At 38.7% G+C, this 18,511-nt stretch overlaps 1 protein-coding gene across 1 annotated transcript; it reads left to right on the top strand.

Moving 5' to 3' along the window:
- Positions 1-9,608: 9,608 nt before the first annotated feature.
- Positions 9,609-18,478, top strand: LOC132311856 (uncharacterized). The gene is made up of 3 exons (XM_059809991.1): positions 9,609-12,396; positions 17,078-17,388; positions 17,663-18,478. The coding sequence occupies exons 1-3, from the start codon at positions 10,112-10,114 to the stop codon at positions 18,025-18,027; spliced, it is 2,961 nt and encodes a 986-aa protein (XP_059665974.1). The 5' UTR covers positions 9,609-10,111; the 3' UTR covers positions 18,028-18,478.
- Positions 18,479-18,511: the final 33 nt, after the last annotated feature.

Below are 18,511 nucleotides of genomic sequence, written 5' to 3'. Positions count from 1 at the left end.
TATATATATATATATATATATATATATATATATAATCTTGATCAACAAATCCAAACATGCATAATTATTATATAAGCGCTAGCTAGAAGTGATTAATTAGTCTTACTTTGCTACTGGCGTACTATTATTTGAGTATTACATCACATGAACAGAGGGTTTTAGGTGGGTCAATATGTTAAGATCTCAGTTATTGGGCAGACTGCCCAATCCGCGATCTCCAGTGAATGTTTTTTGCTAACAATTAGTATGCTCTCATAAACGTGTGCTGTTACTGCAAAATATATTTGTTGGTTCATACTAATCTGAACTCAAGCTTATTAAGTCGAGTTGGTCTTCAGAACTTGAGTCTGTAACTCAACCATCAGGTTAATAGAAAAAAAAAAATTTGGAAAAAAAAATATAAGTTCATGTTTTTGAAGAAACTTGAATTAGCCGGAAAAAATAAGTTCATGTTTTTGAAGAAACTTAAATTAGCCGGAACACTTTTTCCGGCGATTTCTTGCTGCTTTTGGCCACAATTTCTGGAAATCCCAAACCTGACAGTGATCCGTATATAACTGTGCAAAGAATTAGCAAATCGATTGGGGTTGGGAAGCATTGATATAACCAATATTTTTGGTGATTTGCCTAAAATTCAGGGGCTTACTTTCTATGCATTTTTCGTGAAGTTTTTTGCAGCAGGTATGGTACTAAGGAGGTTTCCAATTATGTTTAACCAGCTGAAGTATATTCAGTAACATAAATTGGGATTTAATGACGTGGATCAGATTTCGTGCCTTCTTTGCTTCATTAGAAGTTCACCAAATTTTCAGATACTTGAAATTTTAAGGGGTGCTGCAGTTACTGTCAAAACCGATGAGCTGGGTCTAGTTTTTTATGCCTTTACTTGAAAAAATGATAATTGAGCTTACTGGAAAATTAGATGCTACTGATAAATTTAAGATTGCAAGAAAATTGATGTGTTTCTCTCGAGCATCATCAAGAGCAGAAACGATGTGGGTGGACTGAAGAGCCAATTAGTTGGCAATCCGAAGAGATCATACATTCGGTAATAAACCCCAAATCTGCCATGACGAAGTTGGAGACATGCTCGACCTCCGAGATGGAGTCGCTGGTGGTCCGAATCTCATTATCAGGTGTGTCGTCGTTCTCGGACGTGCTGGAACAGGTGGAGGCAAGGGAGGATCGGGCAGAGACCAATTCGGGATCCAAATGAACTCGGTTCATGGATAAGATCTGATAGAACTCCTTCTGGAGTCTTTTTATAGTGATTTGCATGAGGTTTTGGGCTCGCACGAGCATGTCGAAGCTTGAGATCGGTCGATTTTTCATAACAACCGTCGCCCACAGTTACACAAGCCACCATCGCCAAGGCGGCCTAGACTGTCACTACCAGCCAAGTCCGCCGGTGCACCGGTGATAGGTTACAGCCGCTTCCTTATGACCGGACCGGAGTTCATCCCAGCCGAACCAGCCGTCCGTCGCGGGTTCGCCGACCATTTTCATTAGCACCTGCTGCATCCTCACCAAGCTCGCAGATCTGTTTCATCGGCGGTTTTCACCTCACCAGCCGTCCATCTCTGCCGCGAGCTCGCCGGCCAACTTCATCCTGGTCAAGCCATCGCCCACAGGCAGCTCGCAGTCCATCACAGTTTCTCCTTGCTCGCCTCCTCTATTAATTACTAACTTGTACCAATTATATATATATATATATATATATATATATATATATATATATATATATCTATAGTCTGGTCACTGTTTGACTACAAATGCAAAGCTATTCTAGTTTTGGATTAGTCCAGAACTAAACCCGCTTGGTAACCTCATTTGAGAATTGGTTCTGTGGTAACCCAGTTCTGGAGAAAAAAAAAAAAAAAAAAAAAAAATTATGTTGCCTATTCGAATTGGGGACTCATTTTAGAGCATTCAAAGCTTTGTCTTCCAAGATAGCTTAGTCTTATAAGAACCAAAGAAGTTGGGCTCTCAGGTCGGCAAAGTTCTTCTCAGCAGTCCATTTTTTAAGACTAACGGCGAAATAAAGGCTTTCAAAAATTTTTTAAAGATGGGTTGCCGCTCAACGCCACAAACTTTAACAGATTCATCAGCCGGGCATTTCAAACATCCCAGGCCTTATCAGACGCGAATCTCTCTAATCAAATAAGTTTCCAACTTTAATTTTTTACAGTTAGGGTTAAGCTTTTCGTTATAAAAATCTTTATTAAAATTAAATTCATATTAAATATATATATACATATATATCAATATTATATGTATATTTACACATGATGCAATCATATTTTGTTATTCATGTAAATGCTCATTATACATAAAGATTTATGACTCAGTTTGAACCAAATTGCTTATTCAGCACACTCTATTGAGTAAAAATATAAAAAAAGAGGCCACCTGAACTTCTGTCTTTGTCAACACTCAACAGATTATTTAGTCTCTCCTTCTTCGGTTGTGATCAGTAATCACTTTTATTCACACTTAATTTGCATCTCTCCTCATATATATATACATATGTGTGTGTGTGACTGTCAATATTATAGTAGATCTACGAATTCATCCTTTTTTCTCTCATCGAGGATTTTTAGCATTGCAATTTCAGTCATATCCACTAGCTGTCTCGTTCACGATTGACTTTGATTAGACTTTTAGATTATATCCATTAGTTGTTCACTGAAGGTTGATAATTGATCAGAACCTTAGAACCACAACACTTTATATTGTTGGTTCAGACTCTTCAGAGGGATGCATCACTTCATCGATACTCAACTGAAAGAAGATTTTAACCCTCTACATTGACTTCTGAAATTTATAATTAAATAAAGATCCGAAGCCAAAGGCATTATTGAATGCACAAGTTGTGCTATTTGATCTATTACTTGAAGTCCTAAAATGTTTCATGGATTAAGTAACTTTAATGTACTTGATAAACAAGAACGAGTAAATACTTGTTGCTAATTAGAATTACAAATTCAATTGTGATACATAAGAGGTTCTTAAAATTCTTACTTTCCATCAATCAGTTGCTATATGCTACGTGTAATCATTTTTACATGCTTCTGATACTTTGCTTACGAATAACTTTGTATTTGCTCTATGTTCGTAGGTTGGTTAATGTTTGGGTTTGATTTATGTGCATTGCAATAAAGATCGATCCCCAAGTGAAGTGGCAAATAGTCCAACTATACAATTATACTATATATGGCGTCAGAGCGCCAGAAAGTGGAGGCAAGCTTAACCACAAAAAGTCTTGGACCTTAAGAGTCTGTAGATACCAGATACCAAAAAAAAAAAATTTCCTCTAAAGCACAATGAGCTGCCAAGGAAGAAAATTCATCTTCGGACCTCAAGAGTCCGAGGACTTCAAATTTTCTCTAAGGCACAACGAGCTGCCGAGGAAGAAAATTCATTTTCGGACCTCAAGAATCCGAGGATTTCAAATTTCCTCTAAGGCACAACGAGCTGCCGAGGAAGAAAATTCATTTTCGGACCTCAAGAGTCTGAGGATTTCAAATTTCTTCTAAGGCACAACGAGCTGTCGAGGAAGAAAACTCATCTTCGGACTTCAAGAGTCCGAGGACTTCAAATTTCCTCTAAAGGCACAACGAGCTGCCGAGGAAGAAAATTCATTTTCGGACCTCCAGAGTCCGAAGACTTCAAAATTCCTTTAATGCATAATGAGCTGCAACAAGAATAAAATTTCATGAAAATTACCTCAAATACATCAAAGGTTAAATTTTCGTGAAAAAATTCTCTAAGGTACAAAACAGTGCCGATGAATAAAATTACATGAAAATTACCTCGAACTCAAATACGTCGAAGGTTAAATTTTCATGTAAACTCCTCCAAAGCACAAAGAGTGCCGATGCGTATAATTACATGAAAATTATCTACATCGCCGCCATCAAACGAGACATATTTTTCTTTCCTTCATGGGGGCAGTACCTTTCATGACGGGGGCAGTATAAGCAGCCCTAAAGAGATATTAAGAAAAGAAAACATATTCTCTCTTTTTTAAGCCTAGACTATCTGGCATAAATACAGTTCCTCAGGCTCATGGCCGAGGAACTTACTACCTCGGACCTCAAGAGTCCGGTACATTACAGTTCCTCTCAGGCTCATAGCCGAGGAACTACATACCTCAGACTTCAAGAGTCTGGTACATTAAAGTTCCTCTCAGGCTCATAGCCGAGGAACTACATACCTCGGACCTCAAGAGTCCGGTACATTACAGTTCCTCTCAGGCTCATAGCCGAGGAACTACATACCTCAGATTTCAAGAGTCTGGTACATTACAGTTCCTCTCAGGCTCATAGCCGATGAACTATATACCTCGGACCTCAAGAGTCCGATACCTTACAGTTCCTCTCAGGCTCATGGCCGAGGAACTTACTACCTTGGACCTCAAGAGTCCGGTACATTACAGTTCCTCTCAGGCTCATAGCCGAGGAACTACATACCTCAGACTTCAAGAGTCTGGTACATTACAGTTCCTCTCAGGCTCATAGCCGAGGAACTACATATCTCGGACCTCAAGAGTCCGGTACATTACAGTTCCTCTCAGGCTCATAGCCGAGGAACTACATACCTCAGACTTCAAGAGTCTGGTACATTACAGTTCCTCTCAGGCTCATAGCCGAGGAACTACATACTTCGGACCTCAAGAGTCCGATACCTTACAGTTCCTCTCAGGCTCATGGCCGAGGAACTTACTACCTCGGACCTCAAGAGTCCGGTACATTACAGTTCCTCTCAGGCTCATAGCCGAGGAACTACATACCTCAGACTCAAGAGTCCGATACCTTACAGTTCCTCTCAGGCTCATGGTCGAGGAACTTACCTCGGACCTCAAGAGTCCGGTACATTACAGTCCCTCTCAGGCTCATAGCCGAGGAACTACATACCTCAGACTTCAAGAGTCCGGTACATTACAGTCATAGCCGAGGAACTTACTACCTCGGACCTCCAGAGTCCGATACATTACAGCTTCCTCTCAGGCTCATCGCCGAGGAACTACATGCCTCGGCTCTCCAGGGTCCGTTACATTACAGTTCTTCTAAGGCTCAGCACCGAAGAATACTTCGCTTCAGACCCTAAGTGTCCAGTTCAGCACGTTTCCTCTAAGGCTCAACGCCGAGGACCGATTCGCTTCTGATCCTAAGTGTCCGATTCAGCAGATTTCCTCTAAGGCTCAGCGCCGAGGAATACTTTGCTTAGGACTCTAAGTGTCCGGTTCAGTACATTTCCTCTCAGGCTCAGCGTCGAGGAACTGTACACTTCGGACCACAAAAAATATGAGGTCCTCAAACAAGTGTATTTTCTTGAGAAACAGGAGGACATTACTGTGCAACAAAGCGTATGCAATGTAAGGGCAGTCACAAATTCCCATAACAGAGTAGGGTCAAAAGTGTCCACCACAGTTGGACTTGGAGTTGGAGGAATCGAAGGGTTGGGAGCTGCAGGAACTGATGAGGTTGGAGCTAGATGATCATCTTGATGAGACTTCACCATTTCAGCAAAAAACACTTCAGCTTCTTGGGCTTGTGGACCCTCAGGATAAGGGAAGGACACTTCCATGTCAGCATTAAAGGCCTCCGGATCGTTCAACTTGTCTCCCGAACCTTGTACAAAGCCAAACCGAAAGGCCTTAGCCCTTGACAAGCGCACCAAGGTAGAGTAACGACCTTGCATCTACTTCCCAGCAGTACCACGGGTGCCAATTGCATTTTTCAAACGCTGGGCCTCAGCTTCCAGTGTCTCCACCTTAGCTTCAGACACGGCCAAACACTTCTTATCTTATAAACATCCTTCGTTTCAGATGAAATCTTTGCATTCATGGCTGCATACGAGACCTTCTTTTCAGAATTGCCAAAGATCTTTCTCCAACTTCTTGATGGAGAGAAGACAAAAAGAAAGGGAGAATGACGAACCTCAATGGCTCGAACAGGAGCAGATGGAGGCAGTTATTCCAACTCCATATTACATTCCCCGAGCAACTGTTAGTGCTACAGAGGGGTCGGTAATCATAGAATCACCAGAGTGAAGAACTGATTTATCAGCTCTAGATATAAATGGCTTCCAAGGTGCTCCAGTCTCTGCCATGACAAATGCTCTAACCTAGTGATGTGACAAAGTGAAGAACGTAAGGAATGAAATGAACGCAGTAAAAGCGGAAGTAACTCTTATGCAAAACCCTTTGGTCAAAATATCAGTAATCACGCCTCAAATCCACTTATTACGTAATCGTACAGCTTCAATTCCCTTCTTATTAGGAATAGTACTCCAATTAAAAAAGGAATTGGGGGCTAAGTGTGGAGGGAAAAATCCCCTCCAATGAGAATAATCCACGTCATCATAAATATAAATATATCCTTGATAAGTTTATAAAGCCCACCTCGGTCAAACCCAAATTGAGTTTGATACTAGTCCAAGATCACTGTTCACAAGCCCAATACTATTGTTACTTGACCTTCAGCCCTGTTGAAGCCCGAATTAAAAGATTATCAGCCCAACATGTTAATATTAAACATCCGGCCCGTTATTCAAGCCCAGCTGGTTCAAGGTATATTCAGCCCAGTTTTTCAAGAATGCACAAGTCCTATCAGTTGAAGGATTTACCGTAGAAGGAAAATTCTGAGATAGGAAGTTCTGTACAAGGCAAGTTCTATGTATGGAAAATTAGACAACGGAAAGAACTCTATTAGTAAAGAATGTTTATATAGAAAGAATTGGAGGGCAAGCAACGCGAGTCCTACCATAATTTTACAATCTTTTGTATATAAATAGAGGCTTAGACCTCCAATAAAGGGATCAAGCAATTCTACGCTTCGAGATATATTGTTCTTGTTTATTTTTACTATTGATTGAGTGAGTTGTTTTATTTTTCTTAATCATTATTGGTTGAGCGAAATTTTGCACCTACAGTGTCATAAGTGCATGAAGAGGAATAGGGCTTCCAAAAAATCTGTCATTTGCGTCACCCGGTACCCTTATTTATAGGAGTCCTGGCAGTGCTGACATATGCCTCAGCTTATTCCGTACTAGCACCCCATGCACTTAACTTAGTCATTCCTGGTTGAAGCGTGGTCACCTGCTCCACTGAGATCCTAGGTCTATATACCCTGGTTCTTCTATATACCCTGGTTATATAACACACCCAGCGAGTCCCTCCTTCAAGCCTCCATACCACAATAGACCCCTTTTCCTGTTTTGGGATCATTGCATGCCGTGACATAACGACACACCATGATCGCTTGCGTTACAAGCTGTTTCACACCAACATCGCAACTCCCCAATCTATGTATTAGACCATGAGAATGATGCTAAGTGGGCTAGCATTGTGCCACGGAACATATTACCACCTCACCGAGCAATATCACTAACACACTCTGTTACAGTCTCCCGTTATAGTCAATACCTCCTGAGTGAAGCTCCAAGCCATGTGTTCAATATATTACCTGACTTTCACGAACATTCTATATGGTTGTCAAGCGAGAGTCAGAGGTAAATAGAGTCCCCCGTCTTAGAGGCATCTCTCTAAGTTAAACCAATGATGGTTGATTTATGACTCACGACTGTGTTAAAGGCCTTGTGCAATATATTACCATACCGTACATACAACTCCCCTTTCTAATAGGATTGCCTAAATAAGAGGATAACATATGTGCACCGTGTCCTTCACTGAGATTCCCTCTTAATCCTTCTTGTGAAACCAAGTAAATTTATATTCAAACTTCCTCTACAAATGTCTAAAATATTAGAATTTCCCTTCTGGTTTTAAAAACAATACTGATCCACGGACTTCATCATTGTGCTTAGAAAGTAAAAAAAAAAAAAAAAAATCTTAGAAATAGTTAAAATCCCACACATTCAAGAAAATACCACCAATTCTGTTTAGAATGCAACTGGTTGCATTTGGACTAAGAGTAATTTTGAAACCTATAATTCTGATTTAAGTAACAGTGACCTCTCATGTCATAAAATCTGTAAGTATTGTGATGTTGTGTTTAAAATTCGCTTAAAATCCAATTTCACCCTTAGAAAGTCTGAAAAGGCATTCTTGTCCATATGTGTACCTTTGGGTCAAGCCAACGCTAACCGTGGTAGATAATTTTATTTTTAAAATCCCAGAGGGATTTCTTATTATTTAAATATTCAATATGGGAGGTCAGCTTAATACGGCCACTTTAATTTGTAGAAGAACTACAATTGATAGAATGTTTATTGTTTAACCTTCTTATAGATGATTGATTATGCAATTAATTGTGGGTAATGTACATTTGTTTTTAAAGTAAGATTAGACATCATAATCCCACAAAATTGTTCTTGAAGCTGGGGTCAGACAAAGAATGGGCCTTTGCTTCCCTGAATTAGCAACTATATAAAATGTAAAGATATATTCACTCATTTATACATATTTCAACTTTCATTCAAATTCGATATGGGACAAATATTTTATCAGGCCACCCTGCCTACACGGAGTGGCTCACTCGGACATCTTTTGAACGGGGCGCTTGGCGTGTCTAGCTCTGATACCAAGTACGGTAAAGGGTGGGTGCTTGTCCATTTACTAAAAAGTTCAAGCTGTTGGATATTACTGTATACCCACTCATTTATACAGACTTTATGAATTTCCATCCAAATCCGATGTGGGACAAATATCTCCTTATAACACAAAACCACCTGAAATTTGAAAATAATATTAAGAAAAAGAATACAAGGTTTTAATTTTTAAGCTAATAGATTACACAGTTTATAATACAATACAAAATCATACTTGATTTGAAACATACACTATAAGATCTGTACAGAGTTGGGGGACACAGACCCATTTATATGAACACTGTTAACTACTTGGGTTAACAGTGTTGGGCCTCTGGTTAACTACTTAACTACTTGGGTTGGGCCTCTAGTTTTTGTAAGGCGACTAGCCTTTGTTTGGGCTCTGGCCCCACTTTACAGGCCTGTTTGGCTGGGTTTTGTTTATTGTCCTTTTGTATTTATAGAACTTTACTTTAACAGAAAAAAATAAAGTAAAAGAAAATAAAATAAAAAAAGAAAAGAAATTCGATCCAAGAGCTTAAGCTATTATAGTTGGAGCTAATACTCAATATTCTCTCTCAACCGAATGAACTTACAACGCTCTAGTTGTGGTCATACCATCCTGCCTTACCCGAAAGGTATCTAGACTTCTTCAGGTAGGACGCTTGGTGTGACATTGAATAAAAAATTGTGTTTAATTCTAATACTAACGATAACGAGTTAGATGCTTCAAGATTCAATTCAAAAACTTAAATTATTAGATTGAGCTCACTCGATCTTTAAATACCTATTTCACTTCTCATAAAAATTCGATTTGAGATGCCTCTAACAATAATCCCCTAACACTTACTATTCTCAAAATTTTTTTTTAATTATCCGTAAATTTTCATTTCAAGATCTAACTTGTAAAATTTTTCCCTGTTTTATTTTTATTTTTATTTTTATATTGATAGTATATATACAACTAGTACATTTTTTGCCCTTTTGTTTCAAAAGAACAATCACGTGACAGGCACGTGCATACCAGTAATGAAAGAACCGAAATCCTCTGCCGCGTGAGATCATGAATTAGTGCGCGTTTATCGTATACTCTCTCATATGAACCTCTTTCTCGACTCATATGAACAAAATGCATCAAAATACATATACAGACTCACAAAATCGCCGTTCCGTTTTATCATACACACATAGTACGAGTTGATCGCCGAGAGAGTGAGGCCAGAAACAGTTTCGCAACATGAATTCTCTCAATTTGCTCCAAAAGGTTTGAAAATTTTCAGATTTTCCTCTCTAATTTCTATCTATTTTGACATGGAAATCCCTTTTCGAAGTCTAGTCTGTGATCTGTATTTCTAATCTTTGTTAGAAGGGTTTTTTAGGGTTAGGGCTTGCGTTATGGGTCGTTGTCCGTGCTAGGGTTAGTGGTTTGGATATATTTGCACATATATCTAAGTATCTGTAAAACCCTGATTGGTTTAGCAGACTCGTTTGGGTAAAAAAAAAAAATCGAAGATTTTCTAGATCAGAACGATTTAATTGTTTTATTGGGTAGCAAAATATGCAATCGAGAAGGCGTGAAGATTTAATGGTCCAATCTCCGGTGGGGAAGTTACGGGACCGGCGAATTGAATTGGGTCCTGACCCTTATGCAATGCCTCGCCGTGATGTGCTGGAGCGATCGCCACGGTCTAGGAGGAGTTTGAGCCCTCATAATCAAGAGGGACTTCGGCGAGGCTTGGATGGGGACAGAAGGAGCACCTCACTGGGAAGGAGGAGTTATGGTTGGGATTTGGATGGTGGTAGAGTTGATAGGATGAGGTCGAGGTCGCCCCCTTTTGGGCAACTGCATAACAGGCCTCACTATGATGGGGGGATTTCAGCTAGGGATTTGCTTCCAGTGGAATCACAGCATAAAAGGCCTCACTACGATGAAGGGGTTTCACGTAGGGATTTACTTCCAGTGGAATCCCAGCGTAGCCATGAATATTTTGACTATAAGGATATGAATGCTGATGCGAACAGAGGTCCAAAGCATGAGTATGGGTATGAGTATAGTACTTCAAGAATTATGAGAGAGAAGGATATTGATGGTGGTAGATTCCCGGATGCTGTTCGGCAGGGTATGTTGGGTCAGAAATCTATGCTTTTAGAAGATAGCACAGCTAGGGAATCATTTAGGCTGATAACAGATTTTGGACCCACCTCAAAATATGTTGAAGGTGGTGGGAATTTCACATCTTCATCAGCTCATTTGGATTTAGGTCATTTCATGGATGAAAAGGTTCGGTATCAAGACCCATCACTGCAGGATAAGTCATCAGTTATGGAACCATATGGAAAAGGTGAAAAACCCATGTTTCATTCAAGGAATGTTACTTATCCCGCAGTGCCACAATCTCAATCTAAGGATTATATGGCCACCTTCAAGGATTTTGGTGGCACTTCTTCTGGAATTTCGAGGGCTAACTTCACCAATGAATATCAAAGGAGCTCTGCAAAACTAACAGAACCTTTGGGTTCCGGAGGGTACGGCCAAAGGTTTGTTTTTGACTCTGTAAGAGACCAGGAAGCTGAACACAAGGATCTGACAGGCTATAGGCGGGACACATTTAGTCCCACCAAGACAAGGGCCGAGCAGTGGGATTATCTATATACTAGACCAGGGAGAAGAGAGAGTGATGAACGTGGATATCCTTCTGATGATTTATACAGAAGGATGGCTTCAAGTGAGCAAGCAGACTACCATCATAGAGACTTGTTAAGACCAAGTACGATGGACTCTGTAGCAGAACATGTTGATAATACTGAATGTTCTCACAGAAATCTGAGAGATGGCAGTTTATGGGACCAACCTTCCATGCAAAGGCAAACAGTTCCAGATTTCCTTGGTATGAGCAGATCATTAATTGAATCAAAGCAAGGAGGTGAGTATGTAGATTCTGGAACTTCTTATGTTGAGTTCGGAAGGAGAATGTTAAATGAAGAGAAAATGTCTCATTTGGATGTCTCAGTAGACAATAAAAATTTGCATTTGAGATTAGATTATGGTTTCGGAAGTGATGCAGGTCCAGCATCTTATAAAGAAAGTACGAGGAGTGCGCTTAAATATGAAGCAGAAATGCACAGACGTGCTGGAAGAATACACAGAACCAATGCAGACGAGCATATAACATATGACCCATCTGATAGGGTGCTCAAGAGAAAGTACAGTATGGATGAAGAAATGAGTAGGCATAATACTAGAGGTATTATGTCAAGTAAATGGAACAATTCTAGTAGGATGCAAGAACTACATGACAGAGATGAGGATTTGATGGGTGAAGATGTGAGTGCTTCATTTTCATCAAGACGTGGCCATGGCCACAACCCATATAGAAGAGTGGAGAGGTCATTTGATAGGGCTGATCGTCACGGAGTTTCCGGATCTGATGAATGGTTGTCATCTCATGATCGAGTGCGAGAGCATTCTACCAAACATTATAAGCCTGGTGGTAGATATTTAAAGGATCCTCCAAGACCTGGTCCTTTAAGCTGGCATAATTCTCATCGTTCTAATAGAAGGCATGTTTTTCCTAAACAACACAATGTTTGGATAAGAAGTAGAGATGGAGATCAAGCGGATGATAATCAAGTGGATGTACATGCAAATGAAGTGGACCAAGCAGAAGATTGGATGAGTTATGCAAAGTCTGAGCCACCCGAAGATTCTGAGGAGTTCAATCAACTGGTAGGGAAGGCCTTCTTATCATTCACTAAAAAGTTGAATGAGAACCCAGCTGTTCGAAAAAGATACAAGGAGCAAGGAAGAGCTGGTAGCTTGTACTGCATCGTGTGTGGCAGAAGGTCTGTCTTCTTTTTCAAGATTTTCTTCCTTATAAGCGGAGTACTTGTTTGAATATGCTGATACCGAAGTACCGTGATCTGTTTCTTATTTGCTGCAATCATGTGATTACTTGCTAACCTTGAAGGTTTCGTTCCTTAGGTTATTTTTGGACTTTCAGGGGCGGTGAGGAAATTTTGAAAATAAAAAAGGAGTCCAGGTTAGTGAGAAGCAACAGGGATAGATTTATTGAGTTTAGTGAAGTTGAGGAAGTTTGGTGGTTCAATTGCCCAAAGATTAGGTTAGAAGTGGCATTTTCCTAAACCAATGTTGAATGCGATTTCCTTTATTTTTGATAGGATGAGACATGCAGTCCCAATCTAGTCCATTTTATTAAATACCCTAGCAGACCCTGCTTTAAGTTATGTGATTATTTTTTTGAGTAGTGATACTCACACCGAAAACTTGCAGTGAATTACCTAACTGAATGATAAGTTGATTGGTTATTTATGCTAAATACAAGTAAGTGGAGGTTCCCACTTCCTTATTTGTTGCATAATGACCAATTAAAAACAGTAGGTCCAGCAATTCACTACAACTACTTGGTGCAAGAATCATTTTCCTTATTTTATTAGTTAATTGTGATTTTATTGATAATTAATGCTCCATTCAGTGTGAAGGATGGAAATTGGAAAGAAAAAAGAAAAAAAAAAAAAAAAAGGTAGGAGGGATGGAAGAGATATTCTTTGGGAATGGAGGAGATTTTCTTAGGGAATGGAAGGAGCCTTTCTTGCATTTGGGTTGGTTGAGTAGGAAGGAAATGATGAAAAAAGTAAAAGGACTTTACTTATTTTGATGATTATAAAAAGTTTATAACCTTCATAATTTAAATATAAAAAAAGCCTTTTTCTTTTTCCTTGTATGTGTGGGGGCCAAGGGTAATCCTTCATTTGATAGGAAGAATGGAAAAGTGGACAAAAGGGAATGAAGGAGAGAAAAAGTAAGGAGCCGTTATCAAATGGGTCAACATATAAACATATAAATTTATATATTATATAAAATGTGTACACACACACACACTTTTGTTTATATATATTACATTTGTTCATATATTTGTGTGTGTGAGAGAGAGTTTGAAGAGGATTTTTGTACAGGGGAGAGGGCAGATCTCATTCATCCTTCCTTTCTGTCTCCTTCTCCCCTTTCTCTTATCTTTCTCTCCATTCCATGCCTTGTATTTTCCCCTGAAAAACATATCACGAAGGCCAAGTGTAATGCCAACTAAACAAGGGTGCTGGGAGAGTGGAGGTATGGGCCTAACCTTTGGCCTTGTTTGCACAACGTCACCTTTATTCATACTTCAAGGATTCTACTTATTAGGAAAGGGAAAAATGCAAAAGAAAAATTGAGCATGATACTGCCTTTCCTTTTTTCCAAAAGTGGTGGAAAGGATATGGTAGGCCTAAAGGGGAGGGACTTTCCTCTTTTCTTTTCATTCTCTATCTCCTCTAGCGAACTAGGGGAAGGCTTTTCATTCCTCCGTTCCTTCTCCCATCGTCCTTCAATTCATTATCCCTCCCACCAAACAAGCTGTAAATTTTCTATTATTTAATTTTTTCGACCAAGTTTGGAGATGGATGGGGTATAGTAGTAATTTTTGGAGTTAACTATTGTTTGCAAATATTAATTTTCAAGGCAAATTCAGTTGGCTCCTTGAAATTTTCAGGTGGGGTTGCCTTCTACTTAAGCCTTTTTCCCTTTGTTTTTTTTTCCTCTTCAATGATAACTCATAGTTTGGGGTTGTAGGTGCTGCCTTATTAATCAAAATTCAGTTGCTGCCCTTATCTGCAAATGAGATGGTGGAGGCTATTAATACATACCATGCCATGAGGTGTAGAGTTATAGGGAGTGCTCAGTGCAAAATCATGATAATGTGATATATAGATGGATGAGGTGGTTGATCCTACTTCCCTCATTTTTAGTATCCATTTTCTGCTTGGCATATATTGAATTATTATGATGCGAGAGAATGAAGAGAGCATTTGCTGCCTTTTGATCATAATTATATGAAGACATAATAGAAAAATAAAAAGATAATAACCCTTGGTGGAACCATTATGAGAATAAAATATAAAATTTATTGTGGTCATAAAGCCATTGTAGTGCCCGTTTGGGATTGCTTTTCAACCGCTTAAAAGCTCTTTTATTTCAAAAATTTATGTTTAGATGTGTTTTGTAACCATTAAAAGAGCTTTTAATAATTACCAATTTTATCTCAGTGGGGCTTTTGAATGAAGCTAAAATTTGTATCTTTTAAAACTGCATTCTAAGTAGAGGTTCAATATTTTAGTCACCTGTTTTTCTTAGACAATTTTATCCTTATTTTTTTTTATAAAGACAATTTCACCCCTTCTTTTATAAAGTTATTATTATCAAATATAGTAAAAGTCTATTAAAGGACATTATTGGAAAATTTGCAATAGGCGTGTTTTAAAAAATATTGCTACCAACCACATTAAAAATATTTTAATTGAGAAAACACCTAACATGCGTTTTACTAACAGCAATTTTTTGGCTGCTGTACTGACAAAAGCACATTTTTTATCCTAACAGCAACGCCTAACGTACCAGTAGCATGGTAGTCAAGTGTTGGCAATGCTTGATAAATACAAATGGTGTTGGCATGCATTCATAAAGAGGGTTGGGGTTTTGGTTTTGATTCTTACATTTTTTATATACACAGATAAATACACAGTGTGTGTGTGTGTGTATATATATAGATATAGATGTTGTGGTGAAGGGCCATTGCTTGGTGCACTGGTAAAATGCTCGGGCTGTCAATCGTGACAACATGTATTTGAATAGAGCAGCCATATTTGAGCAAATAATGCCAAAGAATATGTCTGTATCGTGTTCAGCCCTCCCAACGCCATCTATTTTTTGAAGCTCAGCTGGTATAAGATATCCTCCTTAGGTTATGCAAAGCTTTTTTAATGCTGCTTGAAAATTGAAGATACCCTTGCACGTTGCGAGAAAGAGATTGATTATGTGAAGGATTGTTTGTGACAAAAATACATGAGTTTGGAGCAACAAGATAGAAATCCTTACTGAGTAATTTAATAATCCAAGGCATTATCTAGTTTGTTTCTAATACAGAAAAAGAGATTAAATGAACATATTCAAGTATGTATTCAGTGTTGAGGGAATGAAGGGCTGTGAGGATCATCTTATTCCTTTTATTGTTTGACAAGGGTTGTCAGAATTTAAGATAGCTGCAAATTCATCTGTGGTGCTCTTTTTTTTGTGGGGGCTACTTGAATAGACTTGTAATTCCTACTAGATAAATCCCCTTGAAGAAGTTCATCTGAGGGTTCTGTAAGCTGATTCAGCTTGGACTGAATGGGGTTAGGTTGAGTTGTTTGTTGTAATTATTGATGATAATATAATCCGTATTCTGTTTTGCTATTTTATTTGTTTTCCTTAACCATTTGGCCAAGCCCATTGCCACAAATTGAAGGTCTTGTGGACTGTAACAGGGTGATTTGTTAGCTTTAGATTAGCTACATCTTGATAAGGATATGATATTTATTTGTCTATGTAGGAGGAGCTTTAGATCAAGCTTGAGAATGTGTTCGAGCATGAGTGCAGCAATTTTGTTAAATAATGAACAAAAGTTAGTTCTTCGCAGCATCCTTGATTAACAGAGCCACATTTAGTAGTGGCCTTTTTTAAGACGACCTTTAGATCGAGGCAACCATAGAAAGGGCAAACCCAGTGCACCTCTTGTTTGGAGTTTGGACATAATTTTATAATTCTTTAACGAAGAGAGTTGTGCAAGATGGTTGAGTTGATACATAAATGATTAATTTCTTATTGCTTCAGCATATCGCTTTATCTTCAGGACTTCTAGTCTCCAAAAAATATTATGAACTTCTAAGGTTTGATTAGCTCTTAGACAGCTTGAAGAGGCACATCATGGCTTAAACGGGTCTAACCTTTGAGATTCAGGCTGCCTGTGAGAGTTTTCTAAGGACGGCCTTCAAACCTCTAAAAAAGAGAGGATTAACCGAATAAGCAGAGCAGCCATGCTGATTTGAAACAGCTTCTTAAAATGTTAGTTGGCTATTATTCCTCATCTTGATGTGCCTCCACTATTGCAATATTTGGTCAGGATTTAATTATTAGTGATTGCACGAGTTATCCATTTCACCTTGGAATTTTTGGAGTGAAGAATGATTTCTGTGCTTGTTTTTGGCAAAATCTCTCTACCGGGAAGTGGAAGGTTAATTAGTGTATATTGGGGGTTAATGGATGAGGCAGGTATAAAGTAGTTTTACAAGTAATGTTGGGGGATAAAAGAGGGCATTATTAGGGTTTGTTGATTATAAATAAACTTGATTACTTCATTTTCAGCTTTGTCCTTGTGCTACTGACATGTATATTCATGTCCATGTTAGATAGCTATGGTGCGTGCTGACATTTTTTTTTTTTTTTTTTAAGTGGTTCAATTCAACTGGACACGTTTTGAACTTGATATGAACCAGATCAATCTACATGCTTTGCTGGCTGTAATTGCAATATGTCAATATTATGGTTTGCTTGATAGTACTTTGAACTTGATTTTTTTCTTCCTTAGACTTGTGAGTTCTTTGTTGGCAGTAATATTCTCCTTTTCCATTTGCTCATAAATAAGTGTTCTTTCAGCCTATCGAAAGAGTTCATGGACACTCAACGCCTGGTAACACATGCCTATATGTCTCTCAAGGTTGGTTTGAGAGCGCAGCACTTGGGTCTTCAGAAAGCACTTTGTGTTCTGATGGGGTGGAACAGTTCGGTTGCCCCAGACGTTATCACATGGGCTCCAGAGTCCATTTCTAGTGACGAAGCTTTAGCTCAGAAAGAGGACCTTATACTCTGGCCTCCTGCTATTGTCATTCATAACATCTCCATTTCAGACAATGATCCTAAAGGGCGGAAAGTCATAAGTATAGACGCACTTGGGGATTTTCTTAGAGGTGAGTATACAATATCTATGATTGTTCAAAACTAAATTATTCTTGGCTGAAACAACAATGCTGTCAATGTATATTGATCTTAGATACTATTATTATTCTGGAATAAGAACAGTTAATTTGATAATTATAAAGGATTGTAATTATTTTTTGCTTTAACCTGGAAAACAGCTGAAAATTACGAACAATTGGAATATTTTATCTGCCCAAGTCTGGTTTGTGGTGCTAACATATGACATTTTCTTCTAAAATTTTCTCCTCCTTCCCGTAATGGTAGGTAAAGGTTTTGGTGGGGGAAAAATCAAGGTTTGCCTTGGGAAGCCTGCAAACCATAGTATTCTGGTGGTGAAGTTCTTGGGCACGTTCTCTGGTCTGCAAGATGCAGAGAGGCTTCATAACTATTTTGCTGAAAAGAGACGTGGGAGAATAGATTTGGAGCAAATAGCTTCCAGCAAGGGCAAAAGTAGCAATGGTGGTGATGAAGAAAAGCAGGCATCAAACATGGAGGATCTTGTGTTGTATGGCTACATGGGCATTGCTGAGGACCTGGATAAAGTCGATTCTGATACCAAGAGAAAGTGTCTAATCAAGAGCAAGAAGGAGATTCAAGACCTTGCAAATGCTCCTGTCAAACCCCAGTGAGGACCTACTAATCATAATTTGAACAAGACGCTATGTTATGATGTATGACTGGTAGCAGAAAAAAAATATATTGAAATTGAAGCGTCTCCCACCTCTAGAATGGAAAACACTCTCCTATGGCAGATGTTTTGCGACTTGTTTTAATAACCGACGTCAGGAGGTGTGGCTAGGCTATTCTGTCTTATATTCAAACCTCCTCTTTATGTAAGCAGAATTGTTGCTACTTTTGATATTTCAGGTGTTTAAATTCTCTACCAATTTGCTTTTAGCAAGTTTGGATATATGATTCTAAGAAGCTGTATGTTTGCTTCATGCATTTGACACAATTTGCTAGGAAAAAAGAGAAGGGAGAACTGCAGCTTACTAAAGGTCTCCTTTATGTTAAATTGAACAAAATATTTTTTGCTTATTGAATCCCTCTTTCTGGGAAGTCCATTTGACTCTTCTTAAATACCTTTTTTCTTCTTTTCGTTAGCTGTTTAAC

Source organism: Cornus florida, unplaced genomic scaffold (genome assembly GCF_030987335.1).
Source record: "Cornus florida cultivar Cherokee Brave unplaced genomic scaffold, ASM3098733v1 CherokeeBrave_3.0.0_Hap2_Chr06, whole genome shotgun sequence".
Classification (NCBI taxonomy): domain Eukaryota; kingdom Viridiplantae; phylum Streptophyta; class Magnoliopsida; order Cornales; family Cornaceae; genus Cornus; species Cornus florida.
The sequence above is the reverse complement of the archived record's forward strand: the minus strand, read 5'-3'. Positions and strand labels throughout refer to the sequence as shown.